This window comes from Hesperophylax consimilis, chromosome 22 (genome assembly GCF_061612785.1).
Source record: "Hesperophylax consimilis isolate HC1 chromosome 22, BYU_Hcon_1.0, whole genome shotgun sequence".
Taxonomy (NCBI): domain Eukaryota; kingdom Metazoa; phylum Arthropoda; class Insecta; order Trichoptera; family Limnephilidae; genus Hesperophylax; species Hesperophylax consimilis.
Genome location: NC_142857.1, coordinates 21,994,422 through 22,010,327, shown reverse-complemented (window position 1 = coordinate 22,010,327; position 15,906 = coordinate 21,994,422). Strand labels below are relative to the sequence as shown.

Here is a 15,906-nt window from a genome sequence, read left to right as displayed (position 1 = left end):
CACTCTAACAAAAGATGTCTCTCATCTCTTCCGACTTATTTGTTATTGACATTCCATGAATCGAAATTATTAAAATATTTTTTCTCACAAATCATTGATCGTGTGTTTACATACTAAAAAATACATGTTAGAATTTAAATTTATAACAGTGCTTATCAACTAGGCGATAGACAATATACAGAAGTCATAATATTTAATATTGCTCCAAGTAGGTACTAATATGAATTCACGCTCAAGGCTGAAATATAGGAGAACGCTCCAGTGGATAAAAAATGATCTAAAAGGAGATTTTGGGTTCACCCATACAGAGAAATAAATATTAATCGCTGGGCATTTGACGCCACCAAGGAACTACATGAGGTCAAATTGACGTCAAATCCACACCTTCTCCACCAAATCCTAAATCCAAATCCGAATATTTTCCCACATTATCAATCCGTATATTTAATATTCACACCATTTCTGTCAAAAGAGAAGTAAATGGTTGTGCAACTAGCGTAGCGCGCTACCAGCACTGTCAGTGGCGTGCAACTGAAGTCAAACCTGTTGTCGACGCGTCGCGATGTGTGCGAACGATAGCTAAATAGTATGGCTCATATTCTCACGAGCTACGCATACAAAACTCGAGTCGCTTAGAAGTATCTCGGTGTACGAATGGCTTAAGGGTTTTCCCACATAAGCAGTTTTTTCCAGTTCCTTGAAAAACCTTATAAGAGGGTTTCACTGTGTTCTCATTCTTCTTCTTTCATAGGTTGTACAATGTCTTTTACACAAAATTCTTCGTAATGATCTTATTTCAATTAAATATAATATTAAAATTAATTTCTTAATAAGAATACATTTAATGAAAAATGGAAAGAAAATAAAGACTAGAGAGTGGGTGAACTGGATGAATGAAGTTTTTTTTTAGTTATTACTAGATTAAAATCTAAATTCAGTGCATTTTAGAAAGATTTTTAAGCCGAAAAATAAGATCATTTTATTACTGCGACATCCAAAATATTGCAGTTTTTTGTAAACATTTTAGACTTAGTAAAAATACTGAAGATACCTAAAATATAATTCGTAATATATTTAAGACTAAATACAATATTATCTAGTTTTATTTTATTTTATAAGTACGTTTTAATTTATTATAACCTACATATTATATTAGGTTATCATATAATTTTCCACTTCTTTGAAGAGTTTCATAAAAATATGCCATTGAGTTACATAGATAAGTGCTTATATCATATAAACTTGTCTGAAAACAAAGCTAAAGTTTCTTATTTTAATTTGTAATTTATATTATTATGTAATTTTAATTTGTGCGTTTGAATTCTTAAATCTACTCTTAGTAAGTTTAAACAGTTTGTCTTTTTGTTACAGCAGTTTTTGAATGAGTTATGTTCATATATTACAGTGAAACCCACTTAACCTCTTGAACGCCAGCGTATCCTTAAGGATACATTTAAAAAATCATTTCTCTGGAAAAAACTAGTTATTGAGGAAACTACTAATGGTAGATTATATACTATTTTTATAAATATATAAAAACATTATCTGGTAAGACGGTAACATTTAAAAAACCATTATTTTGCAAAAAACAAGTAAGTTATTACTAAAATAGAATCAGCTGGCGCGCGGTGAAAATTTAGCATTGGCCATCAAGGAGTTTTCGTGCTTAAATAGTATTGTTCTTTTTACAGTCCCTTGGAAAACCTTATAAGAGAGTTTCACTGTAATTATTAAATTCAAGAATGGTATCAATAATCATATTTATGTAAAGTATGTCTTTTTACTAGGCAGCTTAATTCTAAAAATATATTTTAAAACCATAAAAATAATGGGTAATCTTATTAAAAATGTGAGGCGCAATTTGAATAATTAATTGGTTAGGTTAGGTCAAATTCAGAAAAAAATTATTTCGAATTTTTTTCTTAGTTAAAATTCGATTGAAAATATTGCGAGCTGTTTAAATAAGCACCAAAGAATTTTCCCATCACCTATTGCTTGCGAAAATTTGAGTAATTGGTCACCTAAATAATAAGTGACTCACAAAAGCAAATGAGCTCCGGAAAATAATAAATGCGCAAGTCAACACGTCTGTACATACTTAAAATATGCATGCTACAAAAGAGTTCCACGGGCCGGAACCATTATTATTAATTTGTTGCATTCCCAATGTTAGAGAATGTTGCTTGAGAAGACAAAGGAAGAGATGAAAGGAACAAATGGGAATCAATCAATGGAAAGGGAATTGAGAGAGGGAATGGAAGAAGGACCCACAGTTAAATTCAGATACATTTCACCATGGCTAAAAGTGACCAAAGTGGAATTGACTTAAAGTGTAACAGAGAAGGGATTGAAGGACTCACAATTAAATTCAGATACACTTCATCATGGCTAAAAGTGCTCAAAATAGAATTGACTGAAATTGCATCAGAAAAGGGATTGAAGGACTCACTGTTAAATTCAGCTACATTTCATCATGGCTAAAAGTGGCCAAAGTGGAATTGACTAAAAGTGTAACAGAGAAGGGATTGAAGGACTCACAATTAAATTCAGATACACTTCATCATGGCTCAAAGTGCCCAAAATGGAATTGACTGAAATTGTATCAGAGAAGAGAGTGAAGGACTCACAATTAAATTCAGATACATTTCATCACAACTATAGAAAATGGTGAAAAGAATGAAAAAGTGGAATTAACGGAAAGGGAATAGAGGGAGGGATTGAAAGAGGACCCATAATTAAATCCAAATACATTTCGTCACGGCTAAAAGTGTCCGATGAAAACGGTGAAGAAATGGTTGTACCCTCACGTCCCGAAGATCCTGGCTGCATGTGTGATGAGCAGTTCCAGCACGTGGATCTCCTGTGTCAGGTCGGTGCAGTGCGCGGGCACGGCCATCAGGGTTGGAGCAAACACGGTGCTCAGGTTGTGCGGGGGCATCTTGTTTATGTTGGAGAGAAGGGAAACCCTGGAATTAATATTATAGCGTTAAATACTAACTAATCAACTAGGGGAAACAGCAACATATGTTATGTGTGAACTTTATGATAATATAAATTGAGTGATCATTAGTATAACTTTTTTAAGTGCATTTCTTCACTTACGTCATTCTGTCAATGGGGTTGTTAGAGAATTTCTATAAAACATAATTCCTCACAAAAAAAAAATTCAAAATGAGTACTCCCCACCAAATATTTGAAATCCATGGGGGGGGGGGGTTGTTACGGAACTTCGCTGAGGAAAAAAAGGAAAAAAATACTATATCAAAACCGGTGTATTTTTGTATAAAAAGTAAGTTCAACAGGTTAGATTTTTTCGTCGCTGATTCTCGGTCTGAGTAGCCCAAATAGCGATACTTTTTCAAATTGGCGGATTGGCGGGTTTTTTGAAAATGGTTCACGCGGGCCACTTATAATTCGTTCGCGGGCCTGGGGTTGGGCAGCCTTGCTATAGACCAATGTGTCCCAATTAAGCAGAATCAACTGTACACCCAAACTACCTCCCTATGAATGTAACGCTAACCTGTGCAAATGCTGGATCATGTACTGTAGCGTGTTATAATGCGCTGGGGGTAACTCTGTCAAAACTTCTCTCAGAGTTGATATCTGCTCTGCGGGAGTTTTTAAATCTGCAACAATTCAATTCATTTCATTAGTACATATTATGGTCTTGTCGCTGAGATTTCTATCATAATCTCTCTTTCTAGTATGGCTTCAGGCATAGAATAAATAAAAACAGAAGAAATGCGATCTAAAAGTCTAACCATACTTAACACAATTTTGCAGGTGGTTTTTTATCAATCCACTCCGTAAAGCGGGCAATTTTATCGAATTCACGCACAAAATTACCTTTCACATTGATAGATATTTTGTATGAAATTCGTAATATTTTTTGAACATAAATAATTTGTAACAGAAAATGGAGACACAAGGGGTAATAGAGAACCTCTTGAACCAAAGAATATTGCTACAACACTGAACAAATGTAAAGATAAAAACGAAATATTACCGCTGTTTATATAACCACAAGCGCATGTTTTATGACCACAGTCTGAATAACTCTACAAATTGTCTGGCATTTATTTATTTATTAGACAATTTTTAATTTGAAATATCACCTCAGGGGTGCTTTACAGTTGATACAGGTATTACAAAAAATATAAATATTACAAAAATAAAGTGAAATTAAGTTAAATAAAATGAAGTACAGGAATAGACGACACGAAGATAGAAGATGGAGACTCTGCAGCAAGAATCTTAGGTGGTGAAGAAACTGGACCAGCTGCTGCAGCGAAAGACTGCACCGCGTCCACCAACAGTGCCAGCATGAGGTTCGTCATCCGTCCAGGTATGTGTCTGCTGCTAATTAAGTGCTGACACAGTATCCTCACATAGATAACAGACCTTGGCAGCACCGCTGTGACGTTCGGCAAGTCCGTCATTCATCTCCATGTAATCTTGTTCCTGGTGATTGTGTTCTGGCTGCCACGAAGGGCGCTACACTTCGAGTAGCTACCTGGAACACGTCTCACGAGATCTGGATCCTAATTTTTATTTTACAGAGTAACAACACGTTTTGGCATTTCCCGCCGTCTAATAGCATGAAAATACAAAACAGTCTTTAAAGCGTCTCCCACTCTCTACCAACAGTATGCAAAAAATTTGTGGTCACATAAACAGCGGTAACATTTCATTTTTATCTTTAAATTTGTTCAGTCTTATAGCGATATTCTTTGGTTCAAGACGTTCTCCTTTATCGCTTCTGCCTCCATTCGGGTGTTACAAATTATTTTCAGTCAAGAAATATTATGACTTTCATACAAAATATCTACCATTTAAGTGTGTCCCGCAAACAATGTGTTAAATTTCAAATACAGCAATTCAGTCTCATTACAAATTCAAATTCAAATGGAATGGCGATGTAAAATGTCCGGCAGTGAAAAGAGACAGAGAACGCAATGTTGATTGGCTGTCTTGATCTAATTGTAGTCAAAAGTTACTATGTCAGTTGCAACATCGGTGTCCATTCTGGGAGGCCGGGTGTCTGGGCCACTGCTCAGCACGTCTAAAGCCATTTCAAATAATGTTTCCATTATGAATTGAACTGTAGTATAAAGAATATTAATGGCTACTTGCATGTGGCTGCCACTAGTTTGGGGTGAAGCTGGTGTGTGAGAAGGGGAAGAGGAAGCAGCCGCAAATAGAGCTTCAGGCATCCCGCCACCACATTGATATTACTGTACTCTTCTAAATTAGCAGCTTCTCCATCTGCAAAGTAAAGGCCAGTTTAAGATTTATTTCAGATATCAAACATACTAAGTTCGGTTGTCTGTGATATTGTGCGTGATGTGAAATATTTCTGCATAATTAACTCAAATTAATTTGAATTTAAGTCATTTTCAAAATTAGAACTGATTGTCCAGACAAGCGATAAGGTAGATACCTAAATATAATTCTATTATATTTTTATTATTAAAAAAATTACCTTTGGGCTGGTGCCCCAAAATACTTAATAAACCTGCTTGAATCTGTGCAAAGGAGAGCGATCCGTCTGATTGACAATCCGTTGTTAACAGACCGATTGCCTTCTCTAATGCATAGATGCGGTTGACGTTGGCTTCATGAGAACGGGCCGTTTTTACGACTCGTTTTTGTGTAAGTCGGCTCGTATGTGGAACGAGCTACCGGCACCTGTTTTTCCTTCCTCCTATAATCCGAGCCTCTTCAAGGCCCGCATTAACAAATCCCTTCCTACAGCCCCTACCTTATTCCGCCTCACAACGCCGCCCAACCGGGTGGTGACATAGTTCCCCTGTCTGTACACTGCACAGGCAGGGACGCTCTTGTGAGGTGTCACATAAAAAGAAATAAAAAAAATTATAATTCTATAATATTTGAAACGTGTATTCGTTTTGTTAAAATTTTTGGTACATTTACCTGGCCGATTAATTAAGACGCTTGGAGAAGATATTACTTTGCCTTTTTGTCTCTCTTGCTCTGCCCATAGAGATCTTCCCTCCAGTATGTATAACGGTAGCTTTGAGTTGACATTATGTCCATTACGTGTGTAAGTGATTTATTGTCAAAAACAAACTACGGGAAGATGTTTTATCTGTTACAAGTTATACCAATCATACCTTTATCCAGCGCCATCTTGAGCGCCTCAATCTCGTCCGCAAAGCCCGAAATCCTGTAGATGCCCTCCTGCTCCATGCCGCGCCGCTCTATCTCTGTCACGCACCGCCGCACCACGAAGGGCAGCCGGACGTCGGGCCCTGACCCTCCGCCCAGCAGAGTGGTCAGGTCCAGCCCAAACACACCCCGCAGACGCTGAAGCGCGGGGGCACAGTGCGCAGGCACATGGGCCGAGCATTTCGAGTGTGCCGTGAAACCGCAGTCTGGAATGCGTGGATAGATCGATTTATAGTAATATTATGAATCACAGACAATTCTGCGATCACTGAACAAATAATCCCAAACAGTGTGATCCTATGTAATGCTTGATTATTATTATATGTGACCGATTCCCCTTGGCCGGGAGACCTATCGGTCTTCGGCCCCTTAAATAGCGGCATAGTTTGTAGTTGGAGGCCCACTTAATTTGGTATCCGCTTCACTCACTGCACTACCTACACGTGCGGTAACAATAAAGCGCCGGTGGTGGCGCAAACAGCGTGGCAGACACAACTGTTGCGTGTGGCAGTTGGCACACTACTATTGTATTGTCTCTGAATATTAAGGGAACCTCTCGATCAAAGGTGGATATGTGACCGAAATTACCGTTCACGCAAAGTCCGCCTCAAGGCGGCTAAATGAGGGTTTAATTGCATTATTAATATGATTTTAAGTGTCTGTGACTATAGACATTTCCAGTAGATCATAGACAACATAAATAAATAGTAATATTCAATATTGATCTAAGTACCATTGGCTTGAAACCACAGTAACCAGTTTACATGATTCCATATTAATATTCAGAAGTATGATATTTTGGATGAGCACTGCCGAATGCAAAATTGATGCTCGGAAATCTCCATTGTTTAAAGCATTTATTTTGTAAAAACCCCATCGCTCGAGTGATTATGAGGGAGAGGTTGCAATAGAGCTCTCAGCAGCAGAATCATTGTAAAGTTTTCCAATACTTGAAATTACTTGTTCTTTGGCGGTCCGTCCTCTCTGCCTACCCCTTCAGGATGCCAAACGGAGTGATGATTAGTTAGTTAGAAATTATTTCATATATGTTTAGTGCACAGATATCAATAGTCTTTTTCTTCCTCTACCCCTATTACGGGCACAAGGCAATATCAGGAAAAAAGGCTATTTCTGTTTTTTTCCATTCATTTCTACAAAGATTATTGTTATTTTGATGTGACTACATATAACAGTCAATTCTCCATAAAAATGTTTACACAAGGCGAAATTCATTAATCCCGTTTTAGATAACAACTTAGCGATATCCTGGCTAAATATAATCTATTTACATAAAAAAATGTTTTGGATAACAAAAACTGATAATATTTTACGCAATTTAAAAATTGATTTACCTTCGCACTTAACTCCCTGAGCAGTGAATCCCCACAGAAAATTGGCGCAGAATTCACACCAGTTAAGTCCCTTGAACGTGTGCAACTTGAAATTGTGTTCTTTGGTGAATTTCTCCACCAGTGCTGCACTACTCGGCGTCGTAGCCTCTCCCCGGCCCCCCAGGTCACTGTGGGCGAGGTCGTGGCTGATGGTTTCCACCGACTTGTCCAGAGGTGGCAGTGGCACAGAGCCGTTAATGAAATAGCCGTCTTCCGAACCATCAAAGCTCTTATCGTTTACTCTGAAAGTAAAGGAATATGCATTAGAGATGTAATTGAGCAGCGGTTGAAAATATTAGACAGCGATAATCGATTATTGAAGATAATCGAAGTAATAAAAATTTCAAAAAGAATATATCTACAAGCATTATGAAAAATAATAAGAATATAAAGAAATTAGATTGACCAAAGTATTTAAGAATTAACAAAATGTATATGAATGATCAAAATGTATAAGAATTAGCAAAGTGTATAGAATTAGCAAAAAAATTAACAATAAAAAAATATCTCACCTATCAGACAGCGCCTTCAATTTTCTCCTATTCAGCGTGACATACGGACTATCCAGATACGCCGCTTTTGCGTGCATGCGCTGCGTGATGTGACCTGCATGCAGTTCCATGTGCAGCGCCACTAAACCGTCTGCAACTAATTCGCGCATAGATTCATAACGCTTGTCCTTCACGTAGTAGCGCCCATCGTAGTACAGCTTGTAGTGGTTCACCTTGTCATTGAATCTGGGAACACACAACAGTGTTATTACGGAGTGTCGGTAATGACTCAGTCACGTAAGGAATAAAAGACTACTGACTGGAAACAGATCCCTCCATACCTGTAAGGGACTGCTCAAAAATACTGAGCAAAATAAATAAACTGTTCATATACAAAACCAAAATACACTGATCTTATTTACTGATCTAATGGTTGTGAGACATACTCCTAACCAGAGGCGATTCCTTGGTATGGGCGTTTGTGCATTGCACTGCTTGTCTTCAGTCTTCACATAACTTACAATGACACCTGTGCCCCAGTAATCGACATACGAAAGTACGATCCAGTCATAATTCCCATCAGGTCATTATTTGAGCTATCTTTTAGAATAAGACTCCCACGCAAGCGCAAATAGATTGTGCATATTCCGATAGAATATCAGCAGCACCGGGCGGTATCGAGATAGCTCTGCTCGCCGCGAAACGGTTACATGAGCAAGACAGATTACGCTCCTAACGGCAAATCATGTGTTGGAGCAGTGCAGATATATAACTAATCCCGGACACTATCGACACATGTACGAAGCGCTTTGAAGGCAAGTGAATTTTGCACAACTTTGATCATGCGTAATCCAATGCATCTGGAAGGGATTCGTTTAGGAATACTAATTTACAATGCTAGCGCTATAACATTCACACATTGGCACTTGTGCGCGGTGAATTTAAAGCGAGATTTTCAGCGATGAATTGTGTGTCCTTTACTCTCGAGATGATTGCGAACGCTGACGGAGCAGTATTATTTATTCAATTATTTTACAAATGTAACTTGATGGAATTAATGAATTATTGCAGTACTCCTATTAATTTATTTACTACACATATCGTCGCATTAATTCGTAGAATGCGTAACTCCCAAATGTAAAATTTTACAGGAGGCACAAAAAACCTCGTAGTGAAAAAAAATGAAAAACGGCTTATTCTTTTTATTTATGTTTCGAACATATAATATATTTGGAAATTTATTTTCAATCATTAAACTTTTGTAAGTTAAGGCTTTCTATTTCAAATCGGAGTTAGGAAGTTTACGTAAAAACCGAGAATGGAGATACGCATTTTACAAAAGATACATACTTTTCTGCGAACAGTTTTATGAACAACCTAGCGGAAAATTTGGGAGATAGGAATTTTACATTTACAAAATAAAACACAACAATGTATGTGTATGTCGAGGCAGTCTATTTAGATGCATTTTAATGATTTTAATGATGCGGAAGGTTATCGTTAAAGGAGTGGTAATCCTTTTCTAATGTCTGTTTTAAGTCTTGTAAATGCTGGTACTTTTCCTTCCTTAAGGGATTAAATCTGACTCTCAAGTGAAATCTTCAAACTCTGGAGATCATTACAGATTCGGCGACGGTTTTGTGCTGGGTGAGATCTACACTGACCGGGAGTAGTCGTGTCAGAGATGATCGTTAAGTGACGCTTGGAGTTGATGAAGGAGATTGTAGAAGAATTTGATCTGACATTGTCGATCACCCTTGTTGTCCTGTAGAAATAAAACTGATGTACTTACTAGGGTTTGCAAGACCCGGGCAAAGAGTAGCCATGACAGGAAACGTTGTGAAAGAGACTCCTCAGAGTGTGAAGATAGGTGGGAGAGACTTGAAAGTGGAACTGGTGAGCAAACATGTGCTTTAAGCGTAGAAACTCTTCATGCTCAGCATCACTTTGGAGTAAAGTGAACGCTTCATCTTGCCCGGCTGGTCGATCCCGAGGCGAGAAGAAAGGACGTCGTTAGATGCGTGCGTTCCTGCGTACAATGCAAGACAATTGACCCTCCACCATCATCCTATGAAGCGGGTAATCTTAATGTTGTGACAACCTGGAGTCGCTTGGCAGTTGATGTTACTCATTTCGGTAGGAAATGTTTACTCACATTTATCGATTGCGGTCCAAGTAGATTTGCCGTGTGGCGGGAAATCGAGTCAGATAATGCAGCTTCGATTATCAGACATTTGGAAGAAGTGTTTCGGGAAAGAGGCCCGCCCAAAGTAGTTCTCATGGACAATGGTACTGCATTTTGTTCCTACAGTGTTACAGATAAGTGTAAGAGATGGAATGTTCGTCAAAGATTTTGCGCGGCATACCGACCAGCTGGAAACGGTATAGTTGAACGACATCATCAAACAATAAAGAGAACTGCAGCCAGAAGTGGAAGCGATCCCCTGCAGGCAGTGTTTCGGTACAATCTTTGGCTGCAAAAAGTCAGGATGATCGAGGTATTGCGCTGTCTAGTATAGTTCACACTTCACACTCGTGGAGACACCCTTCTGCGCAAGTGAATATAGAAGAGGAAGTATTGACTGAGCTCTAAGTGGGCGATCTTCTTGCGGTTAAACCAGTAGATGGGAGATGCACATCGTGCATGGAAGGGTGACAGGACTTACTTCAGTCAACAACATCGAAGTAGATGGCATACCAAGACATGTGCTTGACCCGCGGAAGATGCCTGACAGAGAACGGACTGTGTCTGAGGAGAGACGAGATGGAATTGTCGCACGTTCCACCGTAAATATTTTGTGTTTGTTTGAAGAGGACAGTGAAGAACCGGATCCGGATATGCATCAGGAAGAGATCCACTTGCAAAGAGATGGTGACCTTGAAGAAGAGATAATCACAGAACAAGGACCTATTAGGTATTTACGAAACCGCAGAGGCACATAAAACAAGAGAGCTACGGCAGAGCGTCACACGGTGCAGAAGACGTCAGTTTAGACTACAGATACAAAACACTATTCGTGACTTCACAATTAAAATTAAGGTTATAAAATGTTCAAAATTGATTAATCAACTTATCTCAGTTAATTTCACGGTAAAACTATTACACCGTAAATAAATTTCCTCAGTCAAAAACACAACAAGCGTGCACGGCTCACCGGCCAATACTGAATTAAGGAGTTACGAAGTATTCGCGAGTAAAAATGGCACCATAATTTTACGCAGTTTCCTAATTTGTGTTTATCTAAAAGGTTAATTTTTTTTTAAATTTTCGAGTTTTACTAGTCGATGCGGGTCTAATTTTAACACCAGATGGCATTAAAAACGTATTTTCGAAAAATTTGGAGTTACGCAGTCTACGAATTAATGCGACGATATATTACATGCTAGGTACATTTTGAAAGTGAAATGCACTGCTTGCAATTTCAGTCATGAGCCGCCTCTGCTCATAACGAACCCTTGAAAGCAAAACACACATTGATTTTACATAATAAAAGCAAACCATGAACATAAAATAAATACTTCAGGACACTGCCATCTCACGGGACACATACAGCTGTCGGGAATAGAAAGCACCAAGAGCTGCAAGATAATATGTAGAGAGGATGAAGAAAAACCGAATCATCCATGGTGGCATTGTCCCACTCTGGTGGGAAGGCTCCAATACCTGGGAAGTCAGACTGTGGAACCATAAGACTTCGCCGTATTCCATCTTACCTCCAAGACAGCGTGAAGAAGTCATTAAGCTCCGAGCCCTTCCTCACGAGATAGGATCCGTTCTGCTCCTCGTCCAGGATGAAGGCGGCTTCCTTGTGCGACAGGATTCCGTGGTACTCCGCTCCGAAGAACAGCGGCCGCTCCAACTCGTGACTGCAGCGGATTATCTTCGCCGTGGGAGCTTCCAGCTGAATCTTGTACACTGGCAAACAAATAATGGATGGGGTAATAATCATTTTTAGAGGATGATCTTTGGAGACAAAACAAGAAAATGGTGTCTGGCAGACAGAGTACAAAATGAGCTATTCAAGATGTTTGAAGGACTGTCGATTTATGAAACCGGGACAGCTGCAATGGGCAGAATGTGTAGCAGAATTGAAGACAATCTTACAGAGACCTAAACATGATGTTTGGAAGGTGTGAAGGCCAATTCTGCATCTTTGGACATAAGGAACCGGAGAGGTAGAGAGACCAGAAATGGCCAGGACTCTGAGGATTCTAGCAGTGATGATAGTAATATGATGAATCTGTTTGAGAAGGTCTAAAGTATTTGTACTGTTCTCAATGGTTTCAGTCCCCGAACTTGTCTGGCTTAACTCTCTGTTTCTCTTGTGGGAATGGGATGTGCAAATAATATATTTCTGCCTTATTTTAGATTAGTTAAGGTAAATAACAATATTTCTTTGTTTAAAAATTTTTTTTAATTAGCTACAAGCACTGAACATTGCTAATCTGGTAATTATTTACCTAAGCGCCAAACTTTTAGGCAGAGATTATGGAAATTACACTTTATTTAAATAATTACTACAAGAAACAATTATTTACATGTACAAAATAATGGGTTAATTAAATAATTTAGGTTAATACCAGACTTTCACAAACTTCAAATCCATACTAAAAAAATCTAAAATGGCGGCAAAGAGATCATTTTATAAGGGAAATTTTGAACTTCTTTGAATGAAAATGGAATTTTAATGCATCTTTTATCATCTCTCCCGACATGATTTGTTGAGTTGTTTCTTGTCGTAATTGTTGAAACAATGTAATCTGTGCGTATTAAAAGTGCGGAGGTTAGCCAATATTTATCGCAATTCTTTACAAAAATAGCGTTAAATGGTGTAAAAATGACCTAAAAGACAATAAAAACAGAATACCAGAAACCGAAATTCTGAAAAGTGTAATTAGGTCTTTCTGTTTACCAGGTGATTTCATTTAGACAACTAACAAAGACACAAACAATTTAGAATGGTCATGCAATTCAACTTTGAAATATTCACAAAAGGTAACAGAACAAGGATTTAGGATGAATGAAAAAAATACTACACACATTCAGGTTTCCACATCTTGTTAGACTTGGTTTCCGCGATTTCAGAAGACATTGTGGTGTTTTCGATGCGCGGCTCACATAATCCGGAACCCGGGCAGATGTTTAACACATTATGAATGTTTATTTTACTAAATTGCGGTCATATTTTACTAAGAAACCTTACAACTAGATTAAATGTTACGAAACGTCACCCAAACGTCAAAGTTTTTGTAAACAACTACCGGCCAGAAGACAAAATTAATTTTGACAGCTTATTGTTCAAGTACTTACCTAACTTTTAATAGTTGGTCAAAGACGGGGTAAGATGTCACATTTCTGTTTTCGATAGATTTGTATATAAAAGAATTTTAAAAAAAATCAAAAACAGGTTGCAGTAAAACAGACAGTGCAATTTTGAAGGTACATGCTGTGTGGTGGAGATAGGAACCCAGGAGGGGTCTTATTGTGTCGTGGCGTTTTCAGTCGTTATCGTTACCATGGTTTGATTCGGACAACATCAGGGCTTCGCCGTCCGCACGTTTCTTGAAAGTGGCCGTTCTTTCTTCGCTACCCGGAGGGCCTTCCGGCTGCACTTCAATCTTTAATCGTGATACCGTCCCTCACCGTAATTTATCCCAAGGCAACTTCACGAGAGACCTCTTCACTCCCCAAAAGTGACCGTGTGGTGTGTAATTTCCAAATTAAGGGTGATTAGGCCTTATTTTTTTGTGGATAATGGACAATCCATGACTGTCAACGCTCAACGTTACGTTTCCATGATGGAAAAATTTTTTGAACTTCAATTGGAAGAAAACAGATCTGGGAGACATCCGGTTTCAACAGGATGGTACTACGGCCCATACCGCTAGAGTTTCAATGATGAAATTGCGTCAGATGGTCCATGGATGGTCCCTGCGTGCCTAGTCTCTCTGATGGGTGACGTCGGGTGACCCGCGCATTCAGATGATTTGAGCATTTGCAACTTCTTCCTGGAGGGCTAACCTATAGAGGTAAGACTTCTTACCTCCATGGGCTACCCGAAGGAAAATGTTTTTAAACATCGGCCTCACACATTAGAAGAACTCAAGTATCGAATTCGGGAGGAAATCGCCACTATACCTGTTGAGATGTGCCAAATGCGGCCGAAAACTTTAGAAATCGCCTTTATCAATGTATCACTACTGGGGTCCATCATTTTTCTGAATTCTTTCTTGAAGTCATGCATAAAATGGAATGATGTACCGAATAAAATAAAATAAACCCCATTTCTGTAAGTTGTGCCGTTTTTTAATGGCCCTTCAAAACTGCACTGTCTGTTTTGCTGTAACCTGTACTTGTACTTGTAAGCAACATCATAATATTGTATATATCCATTCCAGGAGTATTTCCTCTTTGTAAAATATAAATTTAAGCTCTAATATGGTCCTTTTTTTAATACTATTATTTTCTATCTGAATTTTCAATTTCAATGCAACTATTATTCGTTCTCAACATTGTTGCTCTATGAAACTTTAAAGTATCCATTTGACCATAAAAAATACAACAATGTACAATAATTATTGCTTGTTCAATATAGTATTTATCAACTGTTACTAATAAGAAAAGAAAATTTTGGAGAGTGAGAACCCAATGGTTCTGACAATACCATTATCATTCTCCGTCGCCATTAAGCTTAGGCTTGTGATCATTCTCGATGGGATTCGTCTGATCATAACATTCATAATACATATATGTAGTTATTTACACTTAAATTTATCTTCTGCTGCCGTCAAAGTGAATGAGAAACAAACTATTTAAAATGGATCTTTAATTTGATTTGATCTATTGTATAAAAATAGTTTTTTTTTGTAGATTTTCATAATAAAACCAACCAAATAAATATAAAGACACTATAATTTTCAAAAATAATTACTTTATTATCTACACATATTTATAAATGATAGATACCATTGTTTCATGGGTAAATAACCGGATAGTATGCTATGAATGCAGCCTTCATGTCAATAGTTAGGTTATGGTCTTCCCACCCGTGTGGAAACTCTTCAAATTCTGGCATCACAAAGGGGGTCCACGTTAGCAAGGAGGTCCAGCAGACCAAGATGGCTATGATTGAGGGCCCAATGCCAGCGATAATCTGCAAAAGTTTATGTCACACTAGAGATAATCTAGACCAAACGCAGACGGCCTGAGAATACATGGGGACCGTTATTTGGGGTGAGAAATGCCTAAACATCCAAAATGGCGCTGATTGCTAAAAACTCTTATTTAAAAAATAACTTAGACAGTGATAGAAAAATATGGGTATAAAGAAGAGAGCTGTCAAACCATGTTCTTGGTAGGGATGTGGGCAAAGTTGGCCAGGATGACATTGGAAGGGGTGGCGAGGGGGAAGTGAAAGGTCAACGCTGCGCCCATGGATACAGTGATCATCATTTTAATTGGATGAATTCTACTGACTATTGCCTGCAGAATACAAAAAAAGTAATAAAAAGTGTCATTTAACTTATTTTATTCAATTGACTAATTACAAATACTAATACTAATTTACAAATCTCTGAAATTTTTTTTAAATACAAAAATTATTTATTATTGGTTTGTCAAACACTTGTGTGTAAAGGGAAAAAAAATAAGAGTTAAAACTTAACATACAAATGTATATGAGAAGAAAAAAAATTGTTGTACATATAAAGTGAAGAGATTGTTTTTTTTATTATATAATACAATATGAAACGAATACACTAAAAAGTGATAATACATGTAAGTAATGAGATGTTAACGTGATTCTAATTAGATAAATTATTTAAGATAGTAAAGT

The 15,906-nt window shown here is 37.8% G+C and overlaps 1 protein-coding gene across 1 annotated transcript; it reads right to left on the bottom strand.

Moving 5' to 3' along the window:
• Positions 1–1,102: 1,102 nt before the first annotated feature.
• Positions 1,103–13,293, bottom strand: RhoGAP5A (Rho GTPase activating protein at 5A). The gene is made up of 8 exons (XM_089644875.1): positions 13,113–13,293; positions 11,786–11,987; positions 8,093–8,317; positions 7,542–7,822; positions 6,135–6,395; positions 5,134–5,265; positions 3,521–3,626; positions 1,103–2,966 (listed from the first exon to the last, which is right to left on the bottom strand). Exons 1-8 carry the CDS (start codon positions 13,162–13,164, stop codon positions 2,804–2,806), a joined length of 1,422 nt encoding a protein of 473 aa, XP_089501001.1. The 5' UTR covers positions 13,165–13,293; the 3' UTR covers positions 1,103–2,803.
• Between the last annotated feature and the right edge of the window lie 2,613 nt (positions 13,294–15,906).

Coding starts and splice junctions, on each gene's coding strand:
- RhoGAP5A (XM_089644875.1), bottom strand. CDS start 13,164: ATGTCTTCTGAAATCGCGGAAACCAAGTCTAACAAGATGTGGAAACCT. Junction 3,627..5,133: donor CAAACTAGTGGCAGCCACAT/GCAAGTAGCCAT, acceptor GAATTGTTGCAG/ATTTAAAAACTCCCGCAGAG. Junction 2,967..3,520: donor ATGATCCAGCATTTGCACAG/GTTAGCGTTACA, acceptor TATTAATTCCAG/GGTTTCCCTTCTCTCCAACA.